General features: G+C 38.9%; 1 protein-coding gene across 4 annotated transcripts; it reads right to left on the reverse strand.

Annotated features, from left to right (window-relative positions):
• Positions 1-129: 129 nt before the first annotated feature.
• Positions 130-23,074, reverse strand: snx13 (sorting nexin 13). 4 transcript variants are annotated; one of them, XM_088404567.1, is made up of 25 exons: positions 22,927-23,074; positions 13,313-13,425; positions 13,141-13,243; positions 12,979-13,068; positions 11,279-11,400; positions 10,127-10,245; positions 9,878-9,982; positions 9,725-9,813; positions 9,563-9,646; positions 9,347-9,485; positions 9,182-9,270; positions 8,192-8,291; positions 7,935-8,128; positions 7,270-7,374; positions 7,028-7,198; positions 6,882-6,951; positions 6,303-6,481; positions 5,015-5,122; positions 4,831-4,941; positions 4,585-4,746; positions 3,187-3,258; positions 2,977-3,122; positions 2,657-2,725; positions 2,485-2,597; positions 130-2,112 (listed from the first exon to the last, which is right to left on the reverse strand). In XM_088404567.1, the coding sequence occupies exons 1-25, from the start codon at positions 22,936-22,938 to the stop codon at positions 1,877-1,879; spliced, it is 2,901 nt and encodes a 966-aa protein (XP_088260693.1). In that variant the 5' UTR covers positions 22,939-23,074; the 3' UTR covers positions 130-1,876. The 4 variants fall into 4 exon arrangements, with proteins under 4 accessions (XP_088260693.1, XP_088260690.1, XP_088260694.1 ...); XM_088404564.1 differs by lacking the exon at positions 22,927-23,074 and adding an exon at positions 22,575-22,800; XM_088404568.1 differs by lacking the exon at positions 22,927-23,074 and adding an exon at positions 22,575-22,799 and having other exon boundaries at positions 6,303-6,445.
• Positions 23,075-26,110: the final 3,036 nt, after the last annotated feature.

The following is a 26,110-nucleotide window of genomic DNA, read 5'->3' on the forward strand; positions in this document are numbered from 1 at the left end:
TTGAGAAGCACTGGTCTATAGCAACACCTCCTCCTATTGGACGAAGAAGGTATGATTTTTACATTCATGGCCTATTCTAAGAAGGGTAGGTTGTTACTAAAAAAAAAAAAAAAATGAAAATCACAGCAGTTGGTTAGTCAGTTACCTTTTATTAGTGTTATACTGATGCGAGCACAGATGCTCCAAAGGATTATCGGTAATTGTGATGCAAGGGAAAAAAAAAAAAAAGAAGTCATTTTCAGTCGCCTAAAATGATCATGACATTCTGATTTTTTTTGTTTAAAGAAAAATATGAAAATAGAGTTGACAGTACATTTAGGCACACTATTTGACAAACTGTACACACAATTTTTTTTAAAGTATTCTGGGAATGCCTTCCGTAAAGGAAAGGTGCAGTGTTATAGGTGACGTCTCACCATGGGAACTGACGGTTCATCAGCCAATCAGAGGCCACCATGGCTGAGTTCCGACCAATGACCGCAGAGACGATCGCTGAGACGCTCTTCCCACAGTTGCTCCAGGAAGTGCTCATGAGTAGTGATTCAAATCGTCACAGGCTATTGGATAAGAGTGTGGGGAAATGGGCGGGGCCTATCCCAATCTAATTAGCCAAACGAGCTAATTCGCTAACAAACGTAAACCCCCGAGGGGAAAATATGCCCACACCCTTTCGAGTGAAAAAAAGTGACTTATAAAACAAGTCTGTAAAAGAAAAAAAAAAAGTACAATGGAATGTCAAAGTTGGGCTAAAAAGGAAAAACATTTCATGTTTGTATTTTTTTTTTTAAAAAAGACCATGACTCTTGTTTCACCATACAACAATTCAAAATGCACATGCATCGAAGAAAAGTAATATTGCACAAAATGTAAGACCTGCTGTCTTGCCGTCTAAAAAGTGATTGGGAAAAGGTGTCCACAGTGAGAGGAAGATTCAGTCAAGTGGAGGAAAGCTTCATGTGTTGTCTTTTAAGGCCGACTCACTCCCTCAGTTGGACCACGCGCACCACACACACATTCGCACCAAACACACGCTCCAGCGGAGAATACATTCGTTAACGTGCATAGGCTGCCTGCCACGTGAGCCACTTTTCGACGTCCTTGATATCCATCCCTTCGACGGTACCAACGGCTTCGACTAAATGCTCCAGGCGGCTTTCCATAAACGTGTACTTGGGTGTGCTTGCGCGACTTTAACGCACACGCCAACACACCGTGAGGTCGTCATTGCATCGTTTTGCTTCATACGTCTTTCACAGAGCAAAATATTGAGAGCTTTGGTCAGCTGGGGCCAGGATGGACACTTAAAAGGGGCGGGGCGGGGCGAGGTCTTCCCATCACACGCGCGAAAAAGAAGCATTGAGGCGTGAAATTAAGAAAAAAAAATCCATCCTATATTTGTTCAGTCACAGTTTAAAAAAACAACAACAAAAAACGGCGCCTCGTTAGCCAGTGCTATTGACATATTTGGTTGCTATGAATGCAAAGGATGCAGCTTTTGCAGATAAAAATGTCTACAGCATTAAGAAGGGACGAGTTGAAGCCAAAAGGAAGGTAAGGCAAGGTGTGGGTGGATGCTAGGTCTTCCTGCAGTTTAAAAAGAGCACAGTCCTGGCAGGCCACTAGGGGGCAGCAAGTGACTGGCCCAGTTCAGTAAAGTAAAAAACATCCAAAAACGGAAGGGGGGCTAAAACGCTTTCGCGTGGGTCGCCTGTGACGTATTATCATTTTGGAGTGTTTTCAACGAGGACGCGGAAGCGCTCCCCACCTCAAAGTTCCCGTTAAGCCCCTCCCCCTCGCCTTTAGCTCTTAAATCTGTGCGTGTTGCGTGAGTGTGTGTCTACTTCTGTCCGTGTCCATCCGGCTCGGTCCACTCGTGTCACCTCTTGAGGGAGGAACCTTTGAGTTTGTGGCCGTATCTGTGGATCCGCGGCGAGCGGGAGTGCAGCTTGACGAAGAGCTCGGGGAACTTGTACTGGGGGAACATGGTCTCCAAAAACCCCTCCAGGAACACGTAGACCAGCCGCCGGTTCATGGGCTGGTACTGGAACATGTCAAAAACGCGCAGGATGCCCTTGCGCGTGGTTTCCGCGCCGATGATGTGCTTCAGTTCATCTGCGGGACAGCGATAAGGACGGAATGTCTTACTTTGCGGATTTCGCTTTTTGCGGGGGGGTTTCAGTCTCTTAACCGCGAAAAATGATGGAATATTGTAAATATGTATTAGGTACTTTAGGGACAAGATCTTGCAAGATTAAAATACCACTAGTGTGTTTGTAATATGTATTGGTTAGTTTTTGATGCATTTCTATACTGCATTAATAATTTAAATATTAAGTTAAATGGTTAGAACAGATTAGGCTCTTTTCATGTTAAAAAAGCCTCTGCTTAAGAAAATCCACATTACAAAAAAGACCTCCAGAAAAAATGAACTTATATACACCGTCAATATACGTGTGTGTGTGTGTATGCATTTTGTGTGGTCACCTGGCATGATGCCCAGCAGACTGGTCTTGGCAGCTACTCGCGTCCTCATCCGAATGCTCTTGTCCCGACGGGGCGGGGTCTCGGCCAAAATACCGTTTGGCCAATAGGAGTCCCTGAAGGGGATGGGACCGTCAGAAGGAACTTTTGAATGTTTGAAGAGCGACAAAGTTACCTGAACTTCTTGACGTAGTCAGCCACTTGCTCTGGAGAAGTTAAGTAGTCTACGTGGTCCACAATTTTCCTGGAGGGAAAGCGACCATGACGTGCGTGCAATCACATTTTCCAACTTGGACTACAATTAAACTTTAGCTGGTAGATGAAAAGAGAAATTGAAACCATTTTAGCCTGTTTTTGTCCCAAACTCGCAACAAACCCTTGTGGAACTCAGCCATTTTTAGATCTTCCATTGGCGAAACTAATTTTATTGGGTGATTGTCAATTAATTGTTGCATCTATTTTTTTAATGGTTTCTCTTTATAAGGAGGAAGGAACCTGTTGATGGTGTCGCCGTAAGTGGCCCGGATGAGCTGCTGCAGCAGGTTCTTGATGTTTCTGCGCAGCCATTGGTTCTTCTCCTTCAGGTCAAACACCTCGTCCATCAGCAGCAGCATGACGCGTAACGGGATGTTGTCATCCACCTGCTTGCGCCAATACAAGTTGTATTGCTAAAAATTCCGCTGTATCGCACACGGATCAACTCACATTGTCGTCCAGCTGGGCGGAGACTCGGCAGTGTTCAGGGTCGATGTCTGACTTGGGTAAAAGAGGAGGCACCTAGAAAGGGGGGGTTGGGGTGGGGGTGGGGGGGGGGGACATGTGTCACATTTGGCATAATGAGTACAATGTTCCCTCGCTATAACGCGGTTCACTTTTCGCGGCCTTGCTATTTATTTTTCCCTCCAGTAAGGGTGTAATTAAAAATCATGAAGCTCCTGTGGTAGTTTTACTCCTCTACCTGTAGATGGTGCTCTTGGTTTAAAAAAATAAAAACTAGTGCGGTGGAACTGTATTCTATTTCCCCTGCTTCTTTGAAGTGCCATCTATAGACGTAAATAATAAAAAGCTGTTGTGCATCATTTAGTTTGAATTTTAAGTGTAACTAAATGAGAGAAATTTGTTCATGCCTTTTTCCTGATTTCCTGCTTTAAAACAAAAAAAGAAGAAAAAAATAGAGTAGATAGAAAAAAACAAAATATAATAAAAAAAACAATACCATAAATTTCAGACAATACGTCGCTACTTTTTGTCGCACGTTTTCAAGCCTGTGGCTTATAGCCAGCGCAGCCACCAGAGGGAAATAGACCTATTGAAGTATTGATTTTGACTTTGAACTGCGATTTTACTCGCCATCAGGGCGCACACTCCACTAATAAATGCAAACAGGCGGGTTAGTGTTGTGTTGGTGCAGTGGTCTAACAACTCAAGTGTGTAAACTTGCAGGCATGTTCAGTTTGTGTTAAAGGCATGATGTTAACTGTAAAAGGCAGTTTTAAAAAAAAAAAAACATAATAAAGCATGTTCCATTTACCATCTCTGCGTAAATATTTAATGTTACAACCAGCAGCTTTAAGTCCAGTGCAGCTTATACATGACAAAAATCAATTTTCTGTGAAATTTTTGTTGGTGCCGCTTATAGTCAGAAAAATAAATTGAGTATTTTTGGTCATTTAAAAAGTAAAAAAAAAAAAAAAAAAAAAATACTTTTAATAGAAAAATATACAGTAGAATGAAAAAATGGAATAGAAAAAACGTGTGATGAACAAAAAAAACACTTACAATAAAGAAATTAATAAAGAAATAAATAATAAAGAAATAATAAATATAAAGAAATAATAAAGAAAAGGAAACATTTATGCTAAACGAAAAAAGAATTATTTTAATTATATTGTGCAGTTATTATAAATATCATAAACAGTATATATATATTGTGAGTTTTATTAGAAATATTATATCATAAACACTCTATATATTATAAATTGTATTATACTATAAATTTGAAAACCAAAAAACTGTATGAAAAAAATGCATCCTCCACTTTGCGGATTTCACTTATTACAACTTGCGTTGGATTTAAAAGAGGGAACACCGAACGGGGAGCACCTTGAATATGGATTGCTTGATGTCTTGGCCCAGCCTTTCGGACATGCGGCCCATGTTGTCCGACACTTTGTTCATGCCCTCGGCCAGACTGTCGGGGAGGGCCTTGACGGCGTTGGACACGTTCCTCATGGAGCTCCGCAGGGGATTTACAAACGTGTCTATCTGGTGTTTAAAAACAAGCAATGGTGCTTTTTATCTCCTAAGCAAGGTATTTGCCACTGCAGTAAGTTGTTTTGTTTTTATTACCTTGCGTGCAAAGTCTCCTTTGCCTTTGTTGTAGGCTTTGTTCTCGAGAAAGTCGTAGACGTACGGGAGGAGAGTCGGGCACGCCTTCACCATCTCAGGGTTCAGCAGCAACTAGATATTGACATGGATTTTTTTGCTTTATGCACTTAAGTCATTTAATGAGATTAATATGTAAGACAAATACTTGTAGGTAAGCATTGAGGTCTTTTTTTCGCTTCTCCAGGAAGTCTCTGTCCATGTTGTTGAAGGTTTTCTTCCCTGGGAGCTTGAGGATGGACGTCAAGTTCTCAAACTAAAAAAGTACAACAAAGCAATGTGAGCTTATCAGGATAAAGATCTCACACATTCTCAGTCGCACTGGAACGTAGCCCTGGCTAGCAAACACACACAAGCACACACACATACAATAACACTCGCATGCTCACAAAAATGTTCATTGGTACTTTCCTATACACACTTGCATTTATTCTCACAGTTTCTTCTTTGTGCACACACACTCTCGTGCACTCAAAGGTTGCCATGCAGACTCATACTCTCAATCTCATAAATTACTGTAACTTAAATGTCACACACTCAGACATCTCTTTCATATTTACATACTCACACTTGCTCTCACACTCTCACACATATTCCACATTTATACACTCAGTTCCTCGCCACCTCTCACACAATCATACACGTATACACTCACACATAAACTCCCTTGCACACTAATACACACATCATTCTCACACTTACACAATCATACACAGAACCATACTCACACAAACGTGTACAATGATTGCTTGTTCAATAACTCACAATTAACTCTCACACATACACTCTCACACACAGACAAGTCTCACACAATAACACTCAAATTCTCAGGCGTGCATTCCTATACACACAATTGCACTCACTCTTCCAACACGTTCTCATTTACTCACAGGTGGGCATGCCATTATGCAGACTCATACTCTGACTCACTCACAGAACTCAATCACACATTATACATATAATTCACACACTCGATTGCACACAAATTTACCTATCTATCTTCAGCACATTCGCACAAACAACACTTCCTTTCACAAACTGACGCATGTATTGCACTTCCATAGTTTCTCAACACTCTTACACTCACACATTTATACACAGACTAATACTCATTTGCACTACACGCAATACACGCATTTGCACTCTCAATGTATTACCACTCACAAACACACACAAATTGTCATGCAATCAGACTCATTCACATTACTATTACTCATTTGCAAATAAACTCACCAGTCTTACTTCTCATACACACAGGGAATCACACAGAGAAAGAGAGATAGAGAGGGACAGACACACACACACGTCGACAACTCTCACATGCAGTCTTTATCGCACTCTCATTTAACACACACACACTCACGGAAATGCACACACAGTGACCGTCTCTAAAAATCACTAAAAATCTCCCGCTCTTTCGCACAGCAAAATCCGACCTGCTCGGTGATCCTCATATGGAAGTCGTGGAAATCAGAGTAGCGGCGGTACGTCTTCCAGCAATCCTCGCTGCCGTCCGAGTTGCGTCTGAATACAGTGATGGCGTAAAGCGCGTACGTCTTCCCATGCTCATTGCACACACCTGCAGCAGCCCACAAGCCGGGAATACAAGCGTCAGCTACCCCACCCGACAATACATCCACAAGAGGGAAGGAATGGCACAGGAGTGGGGAAAGGACAGAAAAGAACATGCAAAGAGTACAGCGAGAGGACAGGGACAAATTGGCAGGACATATAAGGGAAAACAAAGAACAGAAAAACAATGGTGATGCAAGAGGCAAAGAAAGATGACAGAAAAACAGAGCTTGGCGCCGACAAGATGGGCGATAAAAACAAAGAAGACCAATCAAGCATATCGATGCAAAAATGTGGCTGGATTTACACTCCAGGTCCAATCTTTTTTTTTTCTTTCCATTATGTGCTTCTGCTGCCATGACCCCTATACGGCATAAACTATGCTAATGGAACCATGATGTCGTGTAAATCCAGCCTTCAATGTCACGATTTGGTGTGTGTACCCGTGTCAGAGATGAAAGCGTGGAGCTGCATAGATTCATCATGGCAAGAGTTGCTCAAGTCGTCCAATGACTGGGAAAAAAAAAAAAAAAAAAACCCTTAGTCGACAGTAGACATCAGTCACCCCCTGCAGGGAGCAAGGCCTCACCAGGTTGATGCTTCCCGTCGGAGAGCCATTGAAAGATTCTCCGTCTCCGTCATCGGAGCCGCGGTAACTGGGCTCTTTTAGCATGTCCAGCTCTGCCAGCATGCGGACGTAAAGGGGACTCTGCTTAAAGGAGGGGTAGTAGCGCTCATCCCTTAGCATCATGTCATACACCTGAGGCAAAGTGACATAGCTCTGGTTACGACTTTTTATTCATCATGAACAAAACAACCTCTCAAAAGTACCTTTCTTTGGATATCATCGAAAATTTCTGGCGTGGGATCATCCTTCTGGAGCTTTTCCCCCAAGCGGGCTATCAAGTCTTCGTTTACCTGAACCCTGGGAGAAGCCTGCTGGAAGAACAAGGATGACAAGCTCGAAAGAGGAATTTGACGCAAGTTCAGTGACGACTGGGACAAAGCATTTTAAAGCAGTTGACATTTTTTGGGTCAATTCTTTAACAGATTTCAAGAGAGTAGTTGGGGGGGTAAGCCCGAATGTTCCCCCACTGCCTGTGTAACTGATTCGGACTGTGTTGTGTATAGTACAATAAATCACATTTTACATTGTATTATTATTGTTTGATTTTATATTTTTTTCAGTATCAAACGGTTCCGTTGGTCAAAAATCCTTCTATTTTAAATAAGGATTGACATGTTTTAGTTATTTCAGGCACTTTGATGCACTTTTTTTTCCAGACTAACTTGTATAAACCCTGTAAAAAGTAACATCTGTTGATAGTTGATTTACACTGCTTTTGTTTCTGTTAAAAAAGTTAACTTTCAGCATACTTATACATTTTTTTTAAAATAATGATCTTATGTATAGTTACCATGGCAAGTGGGGGGAATTAAATAATTCCTTGTTTCTTGCAAGACAATATGAAGCATTTCACAGATGAATTTTTGACCTTGTCTGAGAGGTACTGCTCAAAGACTCCCAGTGCGGCTGCCTTGAGGAGCCCCTTGGTGGCATTGGGTTGTCTTTTGCCATCTTTCTGCCAGCGTTGCATTGCCTCCAGCTGCTGTTGAGCCGTCACCCTGTATCCTTCCACGGTGAGCCAGAAGAAGAGTTCCGCCTGAGCGCCGGCTGCCTGCATAAAATCTGTGATAAAAATGTCATTAGCGCAAGTCAGTTGAGGAACGGTGACAGCCTTTACGCATTTACCCATGAAAAACTGCAGAGCTATGTTGTGGACCAGGATGTGATCCAGTGGGATGACGCACAGCTTGCCAAAGTTGGCCGCAAGCTTCAAAGCGTCCACCTCCTAGAGGAAAGGCAAAATGGTCAATCATCGGTTGATTGTCAAACAGTCTTCAAACTTAATAATTACTTTAAAACAATAGCAGCAGATACTTGTAGAAATTATGTTTATGACACCAAGTGCAGAGCCATTTTGTGACATCATTTCCTATTGTCTTTAAAAAATGTTTAGTGTAAAAACTTTTGCAGCAATAAATCACTTTTTTTTAACTTTTTAACTTAATCCATGCACTGACATTTTAGACAGGTTTCTCAATGAAACAAAGTGTTAACCTGGTGTATTAACAAAGTGTTAACCTGGTGTGTTCAAAAGCGGTCAGAAGCAACAACGACCGAGTCCGGATTTCAGCATCAAAGTGTGCACACATTTTCGTCCATTAAACTGCCTCTGAATAATTGGACTCTCTCGGCGGCACACTTGGCCTGCTAGCTAGCAACTAATTTATGTTGTAGACGTTGCACTAACACTGGCAACAGGCAGTGTACAAGAAAGTATCAGCGTAATTAAGTCGAATTTTAGTGCCTGGAAGAACTTCAAAAAAAGAGGTATGCTTTTATAGATCACGTCCGTAAAGATTTATTTTGAAACATTGATTGGCCTTCTCACCACATTTTGGGGTGCGTTTTACTGTCATGCAGCTTTCTATGTATTCGTGTGCACTTGTTGATTAGCAAGCAGAGTGCAAGGATGATAAATCTTGCGACGTGTTAATAACATGAGAGCGCATTGTGGAAAAAAAAAAAAATACTTTAGTACTTTTACACAAAATGCTATCAAAGCTTCAGTTTTTAAAGCAGAAAAATATATTGACGAAAGGACAATTCTTTTCGACATACGAGGGAGGATGTGATCAAATGTAATAAATAATTCTACTCCAAAAGTGGTTTTCCTACCTTGCCAGACTGTAGTCTCTGGATCCTGGTCTCGCACACCTTCTTCACAAACAGAAGACTGTTGATTTGGTTCTTGATCACGTTGATGTCTAAAAGCACAAATGACATGCTCAATATTATCTCAGGATTTATCTCGGCATATCCTATCAGCCTAAAATGACGCACCATCTCCTGCTGTGTCCAGTGAGCGCAAGTACTGCAGCTCCTCCATCACCTTGTCCTTGACAGCCTCCAGCTCTGCAGGCTTATCCGTCAGTTTCAAAATGTTCATGAAGGCTTCGTAATTACAGCTGGAGTCTCGGATCTAAAGACACAAACGTTCGCTCCAGTTCTAATGTTTCAAATGTAATTACTGTGCTGTTAAAAGTGTCAAAGTGATACCATCCAGATGACAAACTGGTTGATGTAGTCAGGATCACTCAGCTGGTTGATGAGAGGAAGCAGAACACCACGTGCCAACACCTCCTAATAAAAACCCATGCAGGTTAATTGAGGACTGCAGTAGCGGCTGTGGAGACAAGACTATTTCTAATTTGTACTCACTCTTAAAAAATAGCGCATATTCTTGTTGTGGAAGTCTCCAGGAGGTAGTAACAAATACAGAAGCAACTCGCACAAGTCTCGGAGGAAACCTGACATATATATCAACAAACAAATCACATGATGGTTTGTTTTACAAAGTCACACAGTGTTTACCTTCTTCATCCTTAAGAGACGTGCACACTACATCTCGACAAATCTTCCTTTCCATCTCCACTTCGGCCTCGAAAAACGAGTCTATCAGCTCCTCTGTTATGTCCCCTGCAAAGACACACGAATCGAACACGTTGGATACTGTCTTAGTTATTAACTACTATAAAACTGTATTCAAATTTAATTGTGCAGTCAGTCCAATGATCATGTGACTGATCTTTGCTTGTAATGAGCGTACATGTACGTGCTTACTTTGTTTATCTTCCCTGTCTGGGAGACGATCCTGAGCTTTACGAAAGACACGCAAATGGGTGGCAAAGTCGTCCACCAGGCGGGTGGTGAAGTAAGGCTGCCAGTCCACTTCTTTGGACCTTGACATACACAAAAAATAAAGATGACAATATGCAGATATCCAACGAAATTCAATTAGGACTGGGCATTATGGCCAAAAAATAACATTTCTCTTTTCTTCTCATTCTGGATATGATTTTAATGGTAGAAATAAACCCAAAGGAACATTTATTTAAAGGTTTGGTTGATTTATTACCTCTTGTAGATTAAAAGAATACAATTCTGATTTCATTCACCTAGCTAGCTCAACTCTTAAAAACCAATGAACAAGCGCTGAGTGATTGGGCCAAAAAAGAAATCTTGCTTCTTGATTTTCTTCAAAAATTACGATATATAACTAGTTACAATTTATAATCTGGTAATAAAGTTTGACAGATTAAATTTAAAAAAACATATATCCGGTACAAAATAATCAGACAGGAATTAAGAAGACTGATTTAAAAATCAGTTTTAGTGTAAATTTTACAATCATAGCTTGTCATAACTTGCTTTTTAGCAGAAAAAAGGTAATATTTTGGCTAAAATTAATTTGATAATTTTTTTTTATGCACAAATGTTACCTCAACTACACAGGTTTCTACTTGCTACTGACAATAACATCCCATATGCAAGGCACAGTAACAACAAATCATGGCTCACGTGTTGGTCATGTGACATTCATAAAATAAACCGTGATTGGTTGGTTACCTGAGCATTCAGCACGTGATGTCATTTTCAGTCAACAGCAAGTGAAAAAAGGAGTTTTTAAAAGTATTAGTTTGATGTAAAAATGATTTATCAAGTTAATTCATTCAATCCCAAAGATGTAATTTTACATTTTTAAGAGTCCAGACTTTCAATCCCAGGTACTTATTCATACAAGTATGTTTTTTTCCAAAGAGTTAGGCTAAAGAACTGTATATACATGGTCGATACTCAGTTAATTATAGACAAATTATTACACTTTACTGCCAGACATTGCTCATGAACTGGACAATCACTTCAAATGTCGTCAACATATATAAAGAAAAGATCAAGAAAACAACAACATTCTGTAAAGTGAATGAATTGTACCGCGTGGAGAACTGGACGAGGGCATTCTGCAGCGTCTGTCTGATCTCCAGTAAGAAAGACTCATCCTCGCTCAGAGTGTAGTACCAGTACTGGATATAATCTCTCAAAGCAAACTGGATCACCTGCAGGGATAATTGTAGAACAAAATTGCTGTGAAAATAACAACGCAGCAGATGAACCTACAATCATAACTGAATTTTATTCTTATTATTCAGTAACTCATTCACTGCAAGCCAAGTGAAAATGAATCTCTGGTCAATAACCGTCAATCGCCGTCATTGGCAGAAAATGACTTAGATATTCTTCCACATAATGACATATTAAGTCAGTTACTTACTGCAAGTAATGCATTTTTATTCATCGATGTATGACAGCAAAGTATAGCCAAGGAGAATAATTTACTCATTCATTGCTAGTTCAGTGACAACGGATCTTTGATATCCATAGCTGTCAATGGTAAGTGAATGAGTTCATGTCTCCACTAGGAACGAACCACTCAAACCTTTTTGAAATTCATTTAGTTACTGGTTCCATTATTGTTTTAAAAAGTAACAAGCAGATGTTTGAAAATGTCATTTACATTAAACAAAGAAGATAATCATATGAAGGATGAAAAGGGAGGCTTTAGACAATTTCAAATTAAACAATGGCTCTAAATCAGGCGTCCCCAAACTTGATTATTTAATTGTTAAAAGTTAATCATTTGATAATCAGTTTGCTGATTAATTATTTTGATACCTCTAGTAATCTCTTCACATTACTTTTGGCAAAATTGAAAGACTATCATTTTGGTCATGACAATCTTAACATGAAATGTTCATGCCATTTTAATTCTAGTCGCTCTATATAGGTACAAGCAAAAACAAAACATTCTACTGTACATCATGAATGACTTTGTAATACATGTAGCACATGCCTGCCAACAGGTGGCGCTATTAAAGCAAACTGAAAAAAAATGCAGCCAATCTGGAAAATGGAACACACACTTATTTGTTGTTGTTTGTGTGTACAAGTGAACAAGCAAGACACAACAAATGTTTCTTTTGTCTTTTTTAAAAATCCTTCAAGGATTCCCATGAATTGCAAGGTTGTGAAGCATCCCCGCCAGTATCATCTGACCGTCTCAAAGTGCTGTGTCACCACTTAGTGCTGCTGGCCACGCTGCCTGAGCAAAGAGGGCAACACGCTAACATGAGGAGCTCTACTGCAACCGTCTCCAACTTCCATCCGTTACACACGATCCAATTGCGGATGAAGACAAGACCCCATTAGTTTAAATCTTTTGAAATAATGATGCCATCAAAGTTCATGAAGATTAATGAGCATGAAGCTTCCTATATTCTTTTGCTCAGACGTGCTCCATTAAATAATTCCTGACAGGGAAGACTCACACTGATAGCATCTGACAGCTCATCCACATGCTCATTTTCCCCTTGCTTTTGCCTTATTTGACTTGCAAAATGTTTGCATAAAAAGTGCAGTACACATAAGCTCACGGAGATAAAGGCAATAACACAACACAATAGACGCCACATGAGCAAAACCATGGTGAGGTCAGAATGGATCATGTGGGAGTTGAAAGTTGCTGATGTGGATGAGCTGACCTGTCACAAAGTGCCAAAACAAAAAAACAAAAAGTGCTGCTCAGCCAAACTGTGTATCGTGTCACACAGTCGTGAGTGCTTTGTTGAACTGCAAACCTGTTGCAGAGGTTCATCTATGAAACTGGAGCCAGTCAGTCGCCTGTCGATCTTGATGGGCCTTATCTCCAGCTTCATCTCATCCAACGTCTGACAAAACACAAAATATGATTAGTGATGAAAGCAGCAAAAATCCATCATTTTAAAACATCAATAAATTACCTTTGAAATACCAATTTGTGGAGGTGGCAGGTAGGAGTGCTCGCACCTCTCTAAATATTTTTCGGAGTTGATCTTCCCATAAAGCAGCGTGACCGCAAAGCCCCTGCGTAAATAATCGAACAGTTAAAAGCGACAAGCTGAAGTATATTTGACAAAATGCGTGCCTACTTACCCGCCAATAAAGCAAACGATATAAAAGGCCAGGTAGAATATGGCAAAGGGTCCAAATGTGATGAGGAACAGCACTACTCCGAGACCCCCCCATCCCCAAAAGGACAGACTGGCCTACAAAAGTGACCCAAAAAAAAGAAATGGATCATCATATCATAACTGCTTTTATAACAATGCAACGTAAGCATTATACAGGTCATTTGAAACAAAGATATGATTAGCTACATGTTTGAAGCGACTAAAGAAGATTAAGGCCAGTGAAGAAAAAAAATGGTAGGAAGAATTCTCACATTTATCTCAGAACTCTTGACTTTATTCTCAGAATTATCATTTGAAGTCAGAAATCTGACTGAACCAATTAAAGTTAGAAAAATGTTTTTTCCTCACATTAAAAATTTCCAACTTTTCTCAGAGTTGTTAATTTATTCTCTGAATTATTAAGTTGAGTAGGACTTGAGAAGAGCCAGAACTCTGATTTTCAAGTGAGTATTTTGAGAAATCTGACCTGGTCTTGGGGCTGTTTATATTCTCACAGTGGCGTTTAATGTTCGAATTCTGAGAATAAAGTCAGAACTATGAGAAAAATTAAAAGTCTGACTATCAAAAGAAATCTTCATGAGAATTCTGAGAAAAATGAATTCAGAATGTCATAATTTTACTTCAAAATGAGAATTCTAAGAATAAAGTTAAAATTCTGAGAATAATGCCAGAATGTCAACTAAAGTATTCTGGCTAAGTGAACATTCATAGCATAAAGTCAGAAATCTGACAACAAAGGGAGAATTCTACTGGGCTTGGTACAATTTATATTCCTACCTTGTGGACTTTGAAGTTAGATTTCTAAGACTATAGGTCACAATTAACTTTAAAATGAGAATTCAAAAACAGTGGGAATTCTGGGAATTAAGTTAGTTAAGTCAGAATTGAAACATGTAGTTTATGTTTCACAAAAGAATTTTGAGAGTTGTTAAAATTTGGCTCCTGAAAACCGTCAAATTCTAACTTTTGTGATAATTCAGAGAATAAAGCTAAAATGCAGAATAAATTCTAAATGTGATAAAAATGAAATTCCTGCAAAAGTTTTTTGTTTGTTTTTAACCACTGGCCCTAATTTTCTTCTGTATAAAGCAAAAAAAAATAAATAATAACAAAAATCTTTTAACATTAAAATGTCACAAAGCTTTTACTTGACATATTCCTATTTAATAATTATTTATTAGCTAGTATAGTGCAAGCATGTATAGTACATTACACACACAAAAAAAAAAATACTTTGGAGCTCAGGAAGACATGATCTAGCCCGAGGTTTAAAAGGTATGAGACAAAGACTTGTGAGGTTGCATTTGTGCATACTCGTAAGCTACTTCCTATATTGTTCCTGTCATTGTCAGTGTAGGAAACAAAGCTCTGGCATCCAGCAGGCAAGTCTGGTGGCCCACTTTTCTGGACAGGCAAGTCGAGTCAGATGACGAACCCTAATGCAATCCCAGAGAATAATTTTCCACCACCTTTAACCCATTACATTAATAGAACTAACAGGGGTGATGTTCATTGCATCAAGTTAATTTATTTAAGCATTTAAAAATGTGTTTCCAAGTTAAATAACAGCGTCAGTGTGAGTTTGATTTGAGCTAGACGCAACTGTTAGCATACTCGCTGACCGATTATTACACAAAACAATCTCTGTGGTTTATATTCCCACTGTGGAATAGCTGTGTTTAAAAAATAAAAAAATAAATAAAAAAAAGCAAGCTGGGTGTTTGCGCATGTGCTTGCAGGGATTTGTGCCAAGGATGAGTCGCTAAACCGCTTCTCTAAATCAACCACAACAGCTGATAGATACAACCTGGACAAATAAAAGATCTTAGTGACGTACTTGGCTAGTGTGACAAGATCGCGTGAAGGTTACATTTATCTTCACACAGCCACGATGACATGAAATAAAAAAAAGTTGGAAGACTCGTAGTTGTGACGATGGGAGTGGTGATACAAAAATATAGCCAATGTCAAGTTGTCCGCAATTCAGTTTAAATTTGCGGACTATGACTCATAGATGCCATTCAAGATTTGAATCCCGAAAGTATCTTGGTGACTTTGGCTTTAATAGTTTCTGTCAACAAGATGTCAACAGCATGGATATCGAACAATAAGCCGAGTGACATTGTGCCTACAACCGTATTAGCTCCAAATCACCTCTTGCTTATTAAAAGAAAACAAATCTGAAAGTTCATTCTTTAGGCAACATCACCTAAGCTAGGTCACCTCTCAAAGACCATGAACTAGGGCTGAGCGATTTGGCAAAAAATAAAATCGCGATTTTCTTCAATCATTCTGGACAATTATGATTGGAATCAGGTCTAAACTCAACCAACGTTTATTTAAAGGTTTGTTTTTTGGGAAAATGGATCTAAAATATTCAGCATAAAAAAAAATCAGTTTCCAGTCCAGATATTCAATCCCAGGTACTTCTTTCCCCAAAAACATTTCAAGTGTTAAGCTAAAGGAGTGTCTAAATTGGCTCAAAGAGTTTATTTTAGACAAAACAAACTTTAAAATAAGTGGACTATAACAACACAAGTGGACTTTCCCTTTAAATGCCACAAGTAGGTAGTACCTGTTGTAAACAGGTCTTGTAAATGCCACTTTTGCAAAATCTCGAGTTTCATGATTGTCATTTTAAAATAAAAGATTTAAAAAAAAAAAAAAGTTCAAAAATCTAATTCAATTTATTGCTCAGCTCAAACTGAATTTCTATTCGAGGTCTTTCAGGTATGACACGCAAAATGTCCAAAATGCAGCGAGTGCTCAAACAGGCTAAACGAGCCCTCTTATTCAAGTCACACCTAACGAGAAGTCGACGTGGGTGCGGGAAATACGAAGAATAACTTGTGGTCTCTTCTGGTTAACCTCAAATTAAACGTCAAAGGCAAACAAGAGGCAGATGCACAACTAAGGTTATTAAAAACATTGGTAATAACATCTAGATGGCGTCAAAGAAGCCCTTGTTGAGCTCACAACATTTGACTGGAATTGCCACAGCTCCATTAATAACCACAACACTGTAGCATGTGATAGCACAATAGGAGTGTCAAAAAGTATTTACTATGCATCTTGTGTGGCTCCATAGACTCGACTGAAATGTGATACAAGTAGTACACAGATGCGTACACCCCATAATAAACAACCTCGAGTAAAGATATAACGTGATGATCTCGACGTACACTTTTCTTAAGTGGCATAACAAATGGATATAGGCCTTCTAGAGGGAAAAAAAAAGGCACAATAATGTGATGAAAAAGAGACGCATAAGATGTGTAACATGAGCCATGCTTGACGTCAGTAGTGTGGCGGTGACCGTGGATTATTATCAGCGGGGCTGTGTGTGATGAGATGCCGACGGCGCCGTTGCTTGGCTCACTTGCAGGCGAGATGATAACCAAGAGTGGGAGTTATTTCAGCTTATGCTGAGTTTAAAACATGAACCATCTGCTCCAATGATTAACACCCGAGTCTTGTCGAGAGCACGTGGCTAAACATCATTCTCGCATCCAAAAGGAAGCCTGCTGATGTAGAAATATGGAGCTCAAAGGGAAATTACCACAAATATGTTTTTTGGGGCAGTAGCGAGATATTTTGCTGAACTTCTCCAACGCCAGTATAATGAAAATGGATTTTTGACATCTATAAAAACTAACATTAGGGCTAGGTGATGAAGGATGGTCATCAAATTTCAGAATAGTCCACTGCTTCAACTTCAGTAGCTCAAGGGGTTTCTTTCATTCCGTTTTTATCCATTTAATATCAACCCAACATGTTTACTACACTTTACAGATGCAGAAATGCATTTCACACAACTAAATAAAGGTTGTCAGAAAATAAAAACAAACTATTTACCAGTTTGTTCTGTAAGATCACTTTTAACAGAAACTTAACATTTCATAGTTTGTTCAGTGTCCTTTATTGGGCACAGCGGCCGCTTTCGACTGATAGTCTAAACAGGCAAAGTGTCCCTAACAACCATAGCATAAATTTTAAGGTACCCCTATATTTCTCCAAAATCCTGAAAATTCTCGGTTTAGGACTTAAATAAAGGGTTGAATCAATTAATCCCAAAGACGTATTCTAGGCATTCAATCGTATTTGTTAGTTCATTTATTTTCAAAGTAAAGGAGCGTAGGAAAAATGGCTGGCACTGAATGAGTTAGTAAAAATGGTAAACATGTCTCGTAAACAAATCATAGAGCATTGTGCCACTTTAGATCATTTTAAAATATTCGATTATTATTATTTCCAAAGTAAAACCTGATGTTTGTGAATATTGCAGTGTAAAACAATCAGCAGTCTGCATTCTCAGATGACTAAATACATGAGAAAATATTTCCTGTCAAGCTCCATATTTTAGAGCCCTAAAATGGTCCCATTCCAAAGCAAATGAGGAAACTTTAGGTCTGTAAACAATTATTAAAAATGTTGTTGTTTTTTTTTTTAGTTTGCTGTTGATTTATCATTGCACCTCTATTAGCCTACTTTATATATTTCTGCCATAAGACTGTACACAATGTTAGGGAAAGGTGTAAATGAACTAGAGACCACTATATTTAAAGGTTTTCAGCTTTAAGTCTTTATACCACTGAGCAGCAAACCACCGTGTTCTCGCGAGGGTTTGTCCAAGGTCGCAAATGTTTGCCAAATGGCAGCCAGACATTTGCCTGTACATTTTTTTGCTGCAACAAAATTTTGAACATATTCAAAATTTCCCAGCGATAAAGAAAAAAACACGAGAACTACTGATGAACATTTGCCTTGAAAAAAACTTTGCTGTGACCACACATTTTGCGACCTTCGCTAAGTCGAAAATTGTTCTGTGAGAATTAGGTGGTTCTGATGGTTAATCGTTTACTTTAGGTACTAAATATTCAGGTCCTCTAGGTAATTAGTAATCAATTATATTCAGTAGTAAAGTATTAAAGTAGTTGATCACTTTAGCGACTAAAGTAACTATAAGGATCATATTACGGTATTAAGTAATTTGATTACTTTTAACATTTAACTACCTTAAGTGGTTGAAGACTAATATTTGATGCATTTAGCGTTAGATTTTTAGACAATCCTTTCCCTGAAAACCCGGGGGAAAAAAAAATAAAAAAAAAGGTATCTATAAGTACCTGGGATTGAACGTCTGGACTCTTAAAAAACAAAGACACATTGGTGAGACTTAACGAGGTAAATTGGCACCAATTGTCAGTTCACATAGAAATGCCAGCATTGAAAAAAAAGAAAGTGTCATGACTCCTTCTTATAACTGGCCCCCAAGTCAGCCCTGAGCTCATTCAGAAGAGATGTAATAAAATGCACTCCAGTGCACTTATAGAGCATGTTGTAGCAGGACTCATCATTGCTGTATGAGTTTGAACATACTATACTGTAAAAAGGGTCAAACATAAAAGACAATGTAACAGAGGGGTTTCTATTTAATATAAATGTAATAATTGATTCCGCTGAATAGAAATGAGTAACACTATAAGAACATGCAGGCCAGAAGGGTGACTGGTTGATTTAAATGGTAATGATCCACTGCCACAAACAGAAGCATTACTCAGTTCATTCCTGACACACTTGAGAGGATCTCATGAGCGGCTGCGACCCTGATCAGCATGGTCATTAGGCAGCATGTTAGTTTACACCATTAAAAGTGGCCGGTGGGAGATCCCCAGTTAATGCTAGTGAGAGTCATAGGGATGACTGATCGCAGCTAATCCATCCGGAAATCCATTATGCAAAGACTTGCCATGTAGGCCAAGAGCAGAACGGTCAGCTTCAAATGCATTTCAATGAAAATTTCAGATAAAACATAATAAACATATTGGTTAATCAATGTACACCGGATCACACAGGATTAAAGTTTGGTGTGAGGAAATTGGCAACTCAGACCACCTCTGAACGTAGTCAGGGTTACATACTTGGCCTGAGCCGGATGGCGTGTTGGCCATTTTCAAGTGTCTCATTCCTGTGTCATACATCATAGAGTGCTTGACAATTTCAGGAAGCCTTTATTACAGAGTGGCGCACCCTTTTGCCTAAGATAAAACTCTGCCACGCAATGCCTTTGCAAACAGTTTCAAGCAAAATGGTTAAATGTGAAAATGTCAGTGAGGGTAAGTTGTTATTCCCAAAAAAATTCCTATCACTGCATCAAAATTATTCCGTAGTCAATACCACTGTTTTGTGTTTGAACAATATTTGATTAAAATAATAAATTATAAGTGCTAATGAAATCAATTACTTTAGTACTAAAGTAATTACTTAACACATAAAAATGATCATTAGTGATTACTTTAGCACCTAAGGTTTATTTTGTACTCGTTACACGAGGTAATTTATTACTTTAGTACTTCATTACCTTGACTACTTTAGGATCTAAAACGTGATTGATTTCATAAGTAATTTTAGTAACTAAGGTAATCACTTACTTTTGCACTTAATTTCTTATTTAGCCAGCCATTTGTAGACAATCCTTTATACTAACACTAGAAAAAAAGAAAGTACCTAGAATTGAACGTCTGGGCCTTTAACCCTTTACTGTGCACAGCGGCCGCTTCAGCCAATGATCTAAACAGGCAAAACGGCAAAAAAACGTCCTTAGCAGCCATTGCTCCAATTCTAACATACCCATAAATGATTCTAAAAACCTGAAATTTCTTGCCGGTTTAGGACTTAAAAATAGAAAAATGTGTGCCTAATAAACGACAAAAGGTATTGACTATTATTGCCCAAAAGTGGCTGCAGTGCCCAGTAAAGGGTTAAAAAATGTGGGGAAAAAAATGTCTCTGGAATAGATTGTTAAATGATTGAATTGCTTATTAAATATTAATAATCCTTTCTTTTTAGTGGATACACAAGACAAGCAGAATCATTTCTACAGGTGCCAGGCATTGGAGATTTATGTTACTCCCATAGGATGCAGGATTGACATGCCAAGTTATTTGTAGTCCATGAATGCAGCTAGCCAAGTCAAGAAAGACGCTGTTGTGGGGTTTCAAATTGAACTGAGCGACAACCTCAGTTGTGCTGGTGGATGCATGACTGCATGACCGCAACAACCGAACAATCACTACATCGAGCAGGATGCGAGCTCCTTAATCATAATGTGGAAACTCAGATCGCCTATATGTGGTCTTTCTGATACCTCTGCAGACTTCCAAGTTTAATTTGGCTATGAGACGTCAACAAGTGATCGTGATATTTACTAAGAGTCCTTAATAGGTGATCAAAGAAAAAATAAAAGCTCAGCCTGCGCCTTAAAAGCCAATAGTTTTACAGAGGCAAATTCTGATGTGATCAAATCTTATCATACACATGTTTGAAAGGGAACCTTAAACAGGTTCTCATATGCCACACTTGTGGGCTGAGATGATAGCCAATCAATACAAAACGTGTTTACAAGCAGCTGTTCCCATTGGACAGGGATAAATCAACACACCCGTATCTAATTGCAGATGTGTGTCAGGCGTGTATCCACTCACACAATCCAGTCTCACAGACACCAATGAGCACATTTACTCTATGACCAACTTTTTGCTAAGCATTCCTCAATTTGCTCCTTTCGTTTTATAAACAATGCAAAAGGAATTTCGCCTCACCAAAGATGTCAAACATGAAATGTGAACCGCACAGACCACACTGTCTTGATGACACAAATAATGCTGCAGTGGTGACTAAAGTGTTGTTACTGAGGCTAGATGTGTACTTAAACCACTGGAAATGGGGCTGAGAGGCTCCATCACCTTAATTCAAATTTATTACCTCTGCCAAGAAAGTCATTTTCATTTACTTCTGATGGGTTCCCGTCATCTAGCAAACATTAGTGTGACGTTTTGGGATGCAGACCCTCACGCCTAAATTTCTGTCTAAAAAAAAATGCCACCCAGTTTCTTTTCACAAGTGCACAGCAGGAGGCCTAGACTGCTATATTGCTTGCATGGATTTTTCCATAACGTGAAATGTTTCTAACCCAAAATAAGCCTTTTGTATTAGTGAAATAAACAGCCAAGAAACCACAACGCTTCTTTTCTTGTGCCTCTGTGAGTCTATACAAGCCTCTGTGAGAAACGATGTGCCTGACAAAATGATTGATACACGCATCCCTCACTCATGCTTACTGTCACTGTAGTCTGATTGGTTAGCTTTCCTCACACTGTAATAGTTTAAAAAAAAAACTCAGCTAAATTAGAAACAAAAGGGAAGAGAGGAATACATTTTCTAAATATATTTAAATATTATACTGCCAGGTCCTACGGTTCAAACATCATCGACCACATAACATGAGTGCTGAAGTCATTTCAATGTTTTTAGGAAATGAACGTTTTTAAAACACATTGTTATTTATTTAGCGTGTCTTTTTCCTTCAGCGATGTCATTCATACAAAGATTGTGTTTGAACATCAATAAAAAGTATATATCATCAATAAATAGCATTACGTATCCTAAAAAATTATTTTCCAACAACATTGAAATAAGACTATGCATTTATATATTTTACAAAATCTAAATGAAAATTGCAAAAACAAAGATCAATTGATATTGCAGTAAAACAATAAAAGGGAGTAGGAACTACAAACATGTATCTTGGTCTTGCCCTTATTCTGTATTATCATCTTTAGTCATGTATTTATCGATAGTAATACAATGTAACTATGCTTGCTAATATATTAAATCAATAACAGTATGATCTACTACTTAGATTCTAGATAGTTGTATCGGGACACCCTTATTTCCATTCCATCACAGTTACATAAATTAAGTCCTATCACAGTTTTTTTGTTGTTGTTAATTCTTAATGTTTTTAATTTTGCACAATAAGTGTTAATACCACTGCAAACTCTACCTCGGAACGCAGCTGTTTCATAGCTTCTTGTCAGAGGGCTTCCATCAAGCACTGTGTGATTTCCCAAACTAGCTTCCCTTTATTATAAAGGTAGGCAACATTAGACGATTTAGCAAAGGCCACCACAGCATTTCCATTAAAAGGCATGAAAGAACTTGCCAAGTTTAATAATGCGTCAAAAAGCATCCAAGTTTAACTTGACCTATGTGACAATAACTCATGTGACCACAAAAACAAAAGCTGCTATCTTTGAGGCCATGAAAAAGAAAAAGTCAAAAGAAAGTGCCAAATTATGACCGTTTAATCAACACGTTTTGCCCGAGCGGTTGATCGACTCCAGGACTCACCTGGCCGAAAAACAAGGCAACACCCATCTCACCTGTGATGTCGAATTTTCCCGGTGGTGAACGTTTATCATAATACAAACACTCCCTTTATCTACATTGACAACGTCGAGCTAATTCCAGCGCACTGTTGACAGTACGAATATCCCGAGCTCATGGTATTAGCGTCGCGTTAGTTGTGTAATCCTGGGTCGAGTGCCACTTATAGCAGACAAGCTTTGTCGAAACGCCGACACTGTGCGGCGTCCGTCCTCTCCCATGACAGTCGGTGTGTGTGTGTGTGTTTACCTGCTGTGCTAACGCTTAGCCGCCTAGCTTCCACAGCCTGGTAAGTATCGTCGGAAAGCTACTAAACTCCAAGTAACACGCACGTCGGCAGTAACTTACCTCGGCGAACATCGTTCAAAAGGCGTCCGGTGGTGCTGGTTAACCCCACCACATCGTAACACGCCAACGGGACTGTTTTCTTCACGGTTAAAAACGATCGTATTTCCAATCTCCGTATTCGCTTTCGAGCGACGCCATGTTTGCGAGGTTTACGTCTCGAGTGCCCAGTTTGCGGACGTCGCCACCTGATTGGTTGGTAGATGATGACGTATACACACGCCTGAGAATGACACATATGCAAAATCACACAATCACGATAGAAAAAATCCACACAAAACATTCCGTGCAGCGCGATACGGAATTGTTTGGAGCTTAGTTTGTAAAATGCCTTGAGATGCGTTGCTTAACAGCAGTTTGGAGGTCAGGATGCTTATTTTCTGTGGATTTAAAATCAAACCTGGAAGCTACAACTGTCAAAACGAATGCAAGAGCGCCCCCTCGTTTAAGTGAGAGGAACATCTATTAATTAACCCTCATGCAATATTGTCAATATTTTTGGGTCATTTTCTTCAACACCATTCTCGCTGTATTTTAGCCAAGGGAGGGCACACTCATGGTAGTGTTATACCTAAGTGGTCGTCCCATGATGAACTTTGACATGCTGTCACCATCTCAGTGCAATTTCAGCTCCTTAGAGTCTTTCAATGCTTTCCCTTTGATGTGAAATTCCTTTGATGTAAAGGTAAAAGGATTGGGCAAACTACCGTACAAAGGTTAAACACGAAAACTAATGAGGCAAGCAAGTATATAATATAGTTTTTTTTTTTCAAACAACAACTTAAAGGTGATGTGGCAATTAGAGACAGACATTCCACAAGATGAGCTGTCTCACAAAACTGAGTCAGTGAGAACAAGATGAGATTTTTGCTAAATTAGTAATATACAGTAAAATAATGCCTACAAACTTTCCATCTTTTTTTCTTACTATAGAGCAGACAAAGAACATTAACAAGCTAGCATGCAACTGTAAAAATAAAATGACACAAACGGCCTTTGTCTTATCTTATGTTATTTCATATATATATATATATATATATATATATATATATATATATATATATATATATATATATATATATATGTATGTATGTATGTATGTATGTATGTATGTATTCCTTCTCATGTTGTTCACCTTCACCCTGAAAAAAAAAAGCCTTGACGGCTCTCAAAGGGCTTCCAGACCGTGTTGGGACACCGTTGATCTATCCTATCCATTCACTTAAATGCATCCTGAATAAATCACCCCGACCTTCTCGTGTTTCATTTGTCTTTCTGTGTCACCGTGTGTCTGACACCGAAAGTCTGTCAGATGAACACGTATAAGTTACCTGTTGTATACATTCAGGTCTATAAATGATTTATATTGTGTTGACAATGAGATGTCAGTAACCTTTTGAAGAGCTCTCCTGTCCCTGCATGGATGTTGTCTAATGATATACTAGTACTTTTTAAATTAGGGTGGAAAAAGTGGGTTGAACGATACTGTTGCGAGGCAGTGAAGCGTTTTGGGTTAAATCCAGTTATTGCATGGCTGCAGTTGAACACAAGAGGTCACTGCTAATCCGTTCTGGGCAACATGGAAGACGAGGTTGAAGGTCAGAAAAAGGATGCTTACATGTTTTATAACTCAACAGAGGTGTGACTTGAGTGTTAAAATACACGAAAAAAAACACGCTTGATTTTTTTTTTTTTTTTTTTTACAGCCTTGCATTTCGAGGTTGTGAGTTTAAATTCCGGCTCCAGCCTTCCTGCCTGGAGTGAATGTGAGTGTGAATGTTTTTTTTTCTTTGTTTCTTCGTTTATTTCCACTGCTTAATTATTTAATGACAACAAGCGCTCAAGATCATGGATGGCATTCTGGTAAATGTGAATGTCTTCAGCATGAATGTTCTGCCTGACAGTGATGACAAAGCGCTGCAGTGGTTTTACGTTCCCAACTGCCTGACATGCTGTCATATATTATAAACCGCCTTTTACACAAGTGACATATAAATACTCAGTCCCTTTTGGACTGCTGTGTGAGCAATGGCTACCGCTTCTCTGTTTTCAAGGGAACAACAGAAGGTCTCTTGATCCAGCAGTATATCAGGTAACTTTTCAGTGATACATAATTGGACATTTCTGGGTTGTTCTATGTGCGCACACATGAGAACATACTAATGTTCCGTGCGCTGCAGAGCCTCGAGTCAATTATTGATGTCTCTCTGTGGAGTCATTGACTTGCTTCCAGTGAACATACAGCCAAGCTGCAGTAAGCCAAGGAGTGACCTAATGCCTGGCGGTCACGATGGTTTGGCCTAAAGGAGGAAGACCGGTGTGTCAGAGGTCAGGGGTGAGGAGGTGGAATGTGACAACCTATGGTAATTTAAAGATGAAGAAAAGTCCGGAAAATACATTTAAGAGTTCGTGGAAAATTATGCAGGTAGACGTAATAAAGTGGACAGCATTGTGCTGAGCAACGTTTTTTTTTTTTTTCAAAATTTTCAATAAAAAAAGATGTATTACCCTAACTTTAACCATCCCAAATTACCCTAGCACAAACCACAATCCAATTCAAACCTAAACTCTAAAAACAGTACTTGAATCCCCAAAACAGGTCTGTACTAGTGAGGCCCACCAAAATGGCGTCACAAGTACAAGTCTTACCCACAAAGATCGTATAATCCCACACAATGATCAACACCATGTAGCAAAAACACCTCACCAAAATGTAGACCCACCCAAAAACTATTTCATATACATATAATAAAAGAACTCTTACACACTGAACATTTTTCAGACAAAACACCTACAAAAAAATTACACACTGAAAACACACAACCCAAAACAATCACACACCACTTTGCAACGCCAAAGCTATCACCCTCAATCAAAAACCTCACCCTCACGCTCGTCCAAAAATTCACACACAATAAAGTAGAAAAAGGTAACAAGCACAAAAAAACAACAACAAAAGCACCTCTACACACATTTGAAAATCTCAAATATTTAAAACACTCACTCTTCTTAAAACCCCTTAAAGTCAACAATAAACCTCTCACAGGCGAAAAAAAAAGATCAGAAAAAAATCCTACAAAAACCTCTCACACAAAAACTCTACCACAAAAATCTTGAAGAAACAACAAATCAATGCACCAAAACCTTTCGTTCAAAAATTAACCTCTCATTGTCCAAAAAATCTCAC

Source organism: Hippichthys cyanospilos, chromosome 21 (assembly GCF_059441005.1).
Source record: "Hippichthys cyanospilos isolate Australia breed blue-spotted pipefish chromosome 21, RoL_Hcya_1.0, whole genome shotgun sequence".
In the NCBI taxonomy this organism is placed as follows: domain Eukaryota; kingdom Metazoa; phylum Chordata; class Actinopteri; order Syngnathiformes; family Syngnathidae; genus Hippichthys; species Hippichthys cyanospilos.

Coding starts and splice junctions, on each gene's coding strand:
- snx13 (XM_088404564.1), bottom strand. CDS start 22,613: ATGATAAACGTTCACCACCGGGAAAATTCGACATCACAG. Junction 7,199..7,269: donor TCGATGATATCCAAAGAAAG/GTACTTTTGAGA, acceptor ACTTTGCCTCAG/GTGTATGACATGATGCTAAG. Junction 4,747..4,830: donor AAGGAGACTTTGCACGCAAG/GTAATAAAAACA, acceptor TTTAAACACCAG/ATAGACACGTTTGTAAATCC.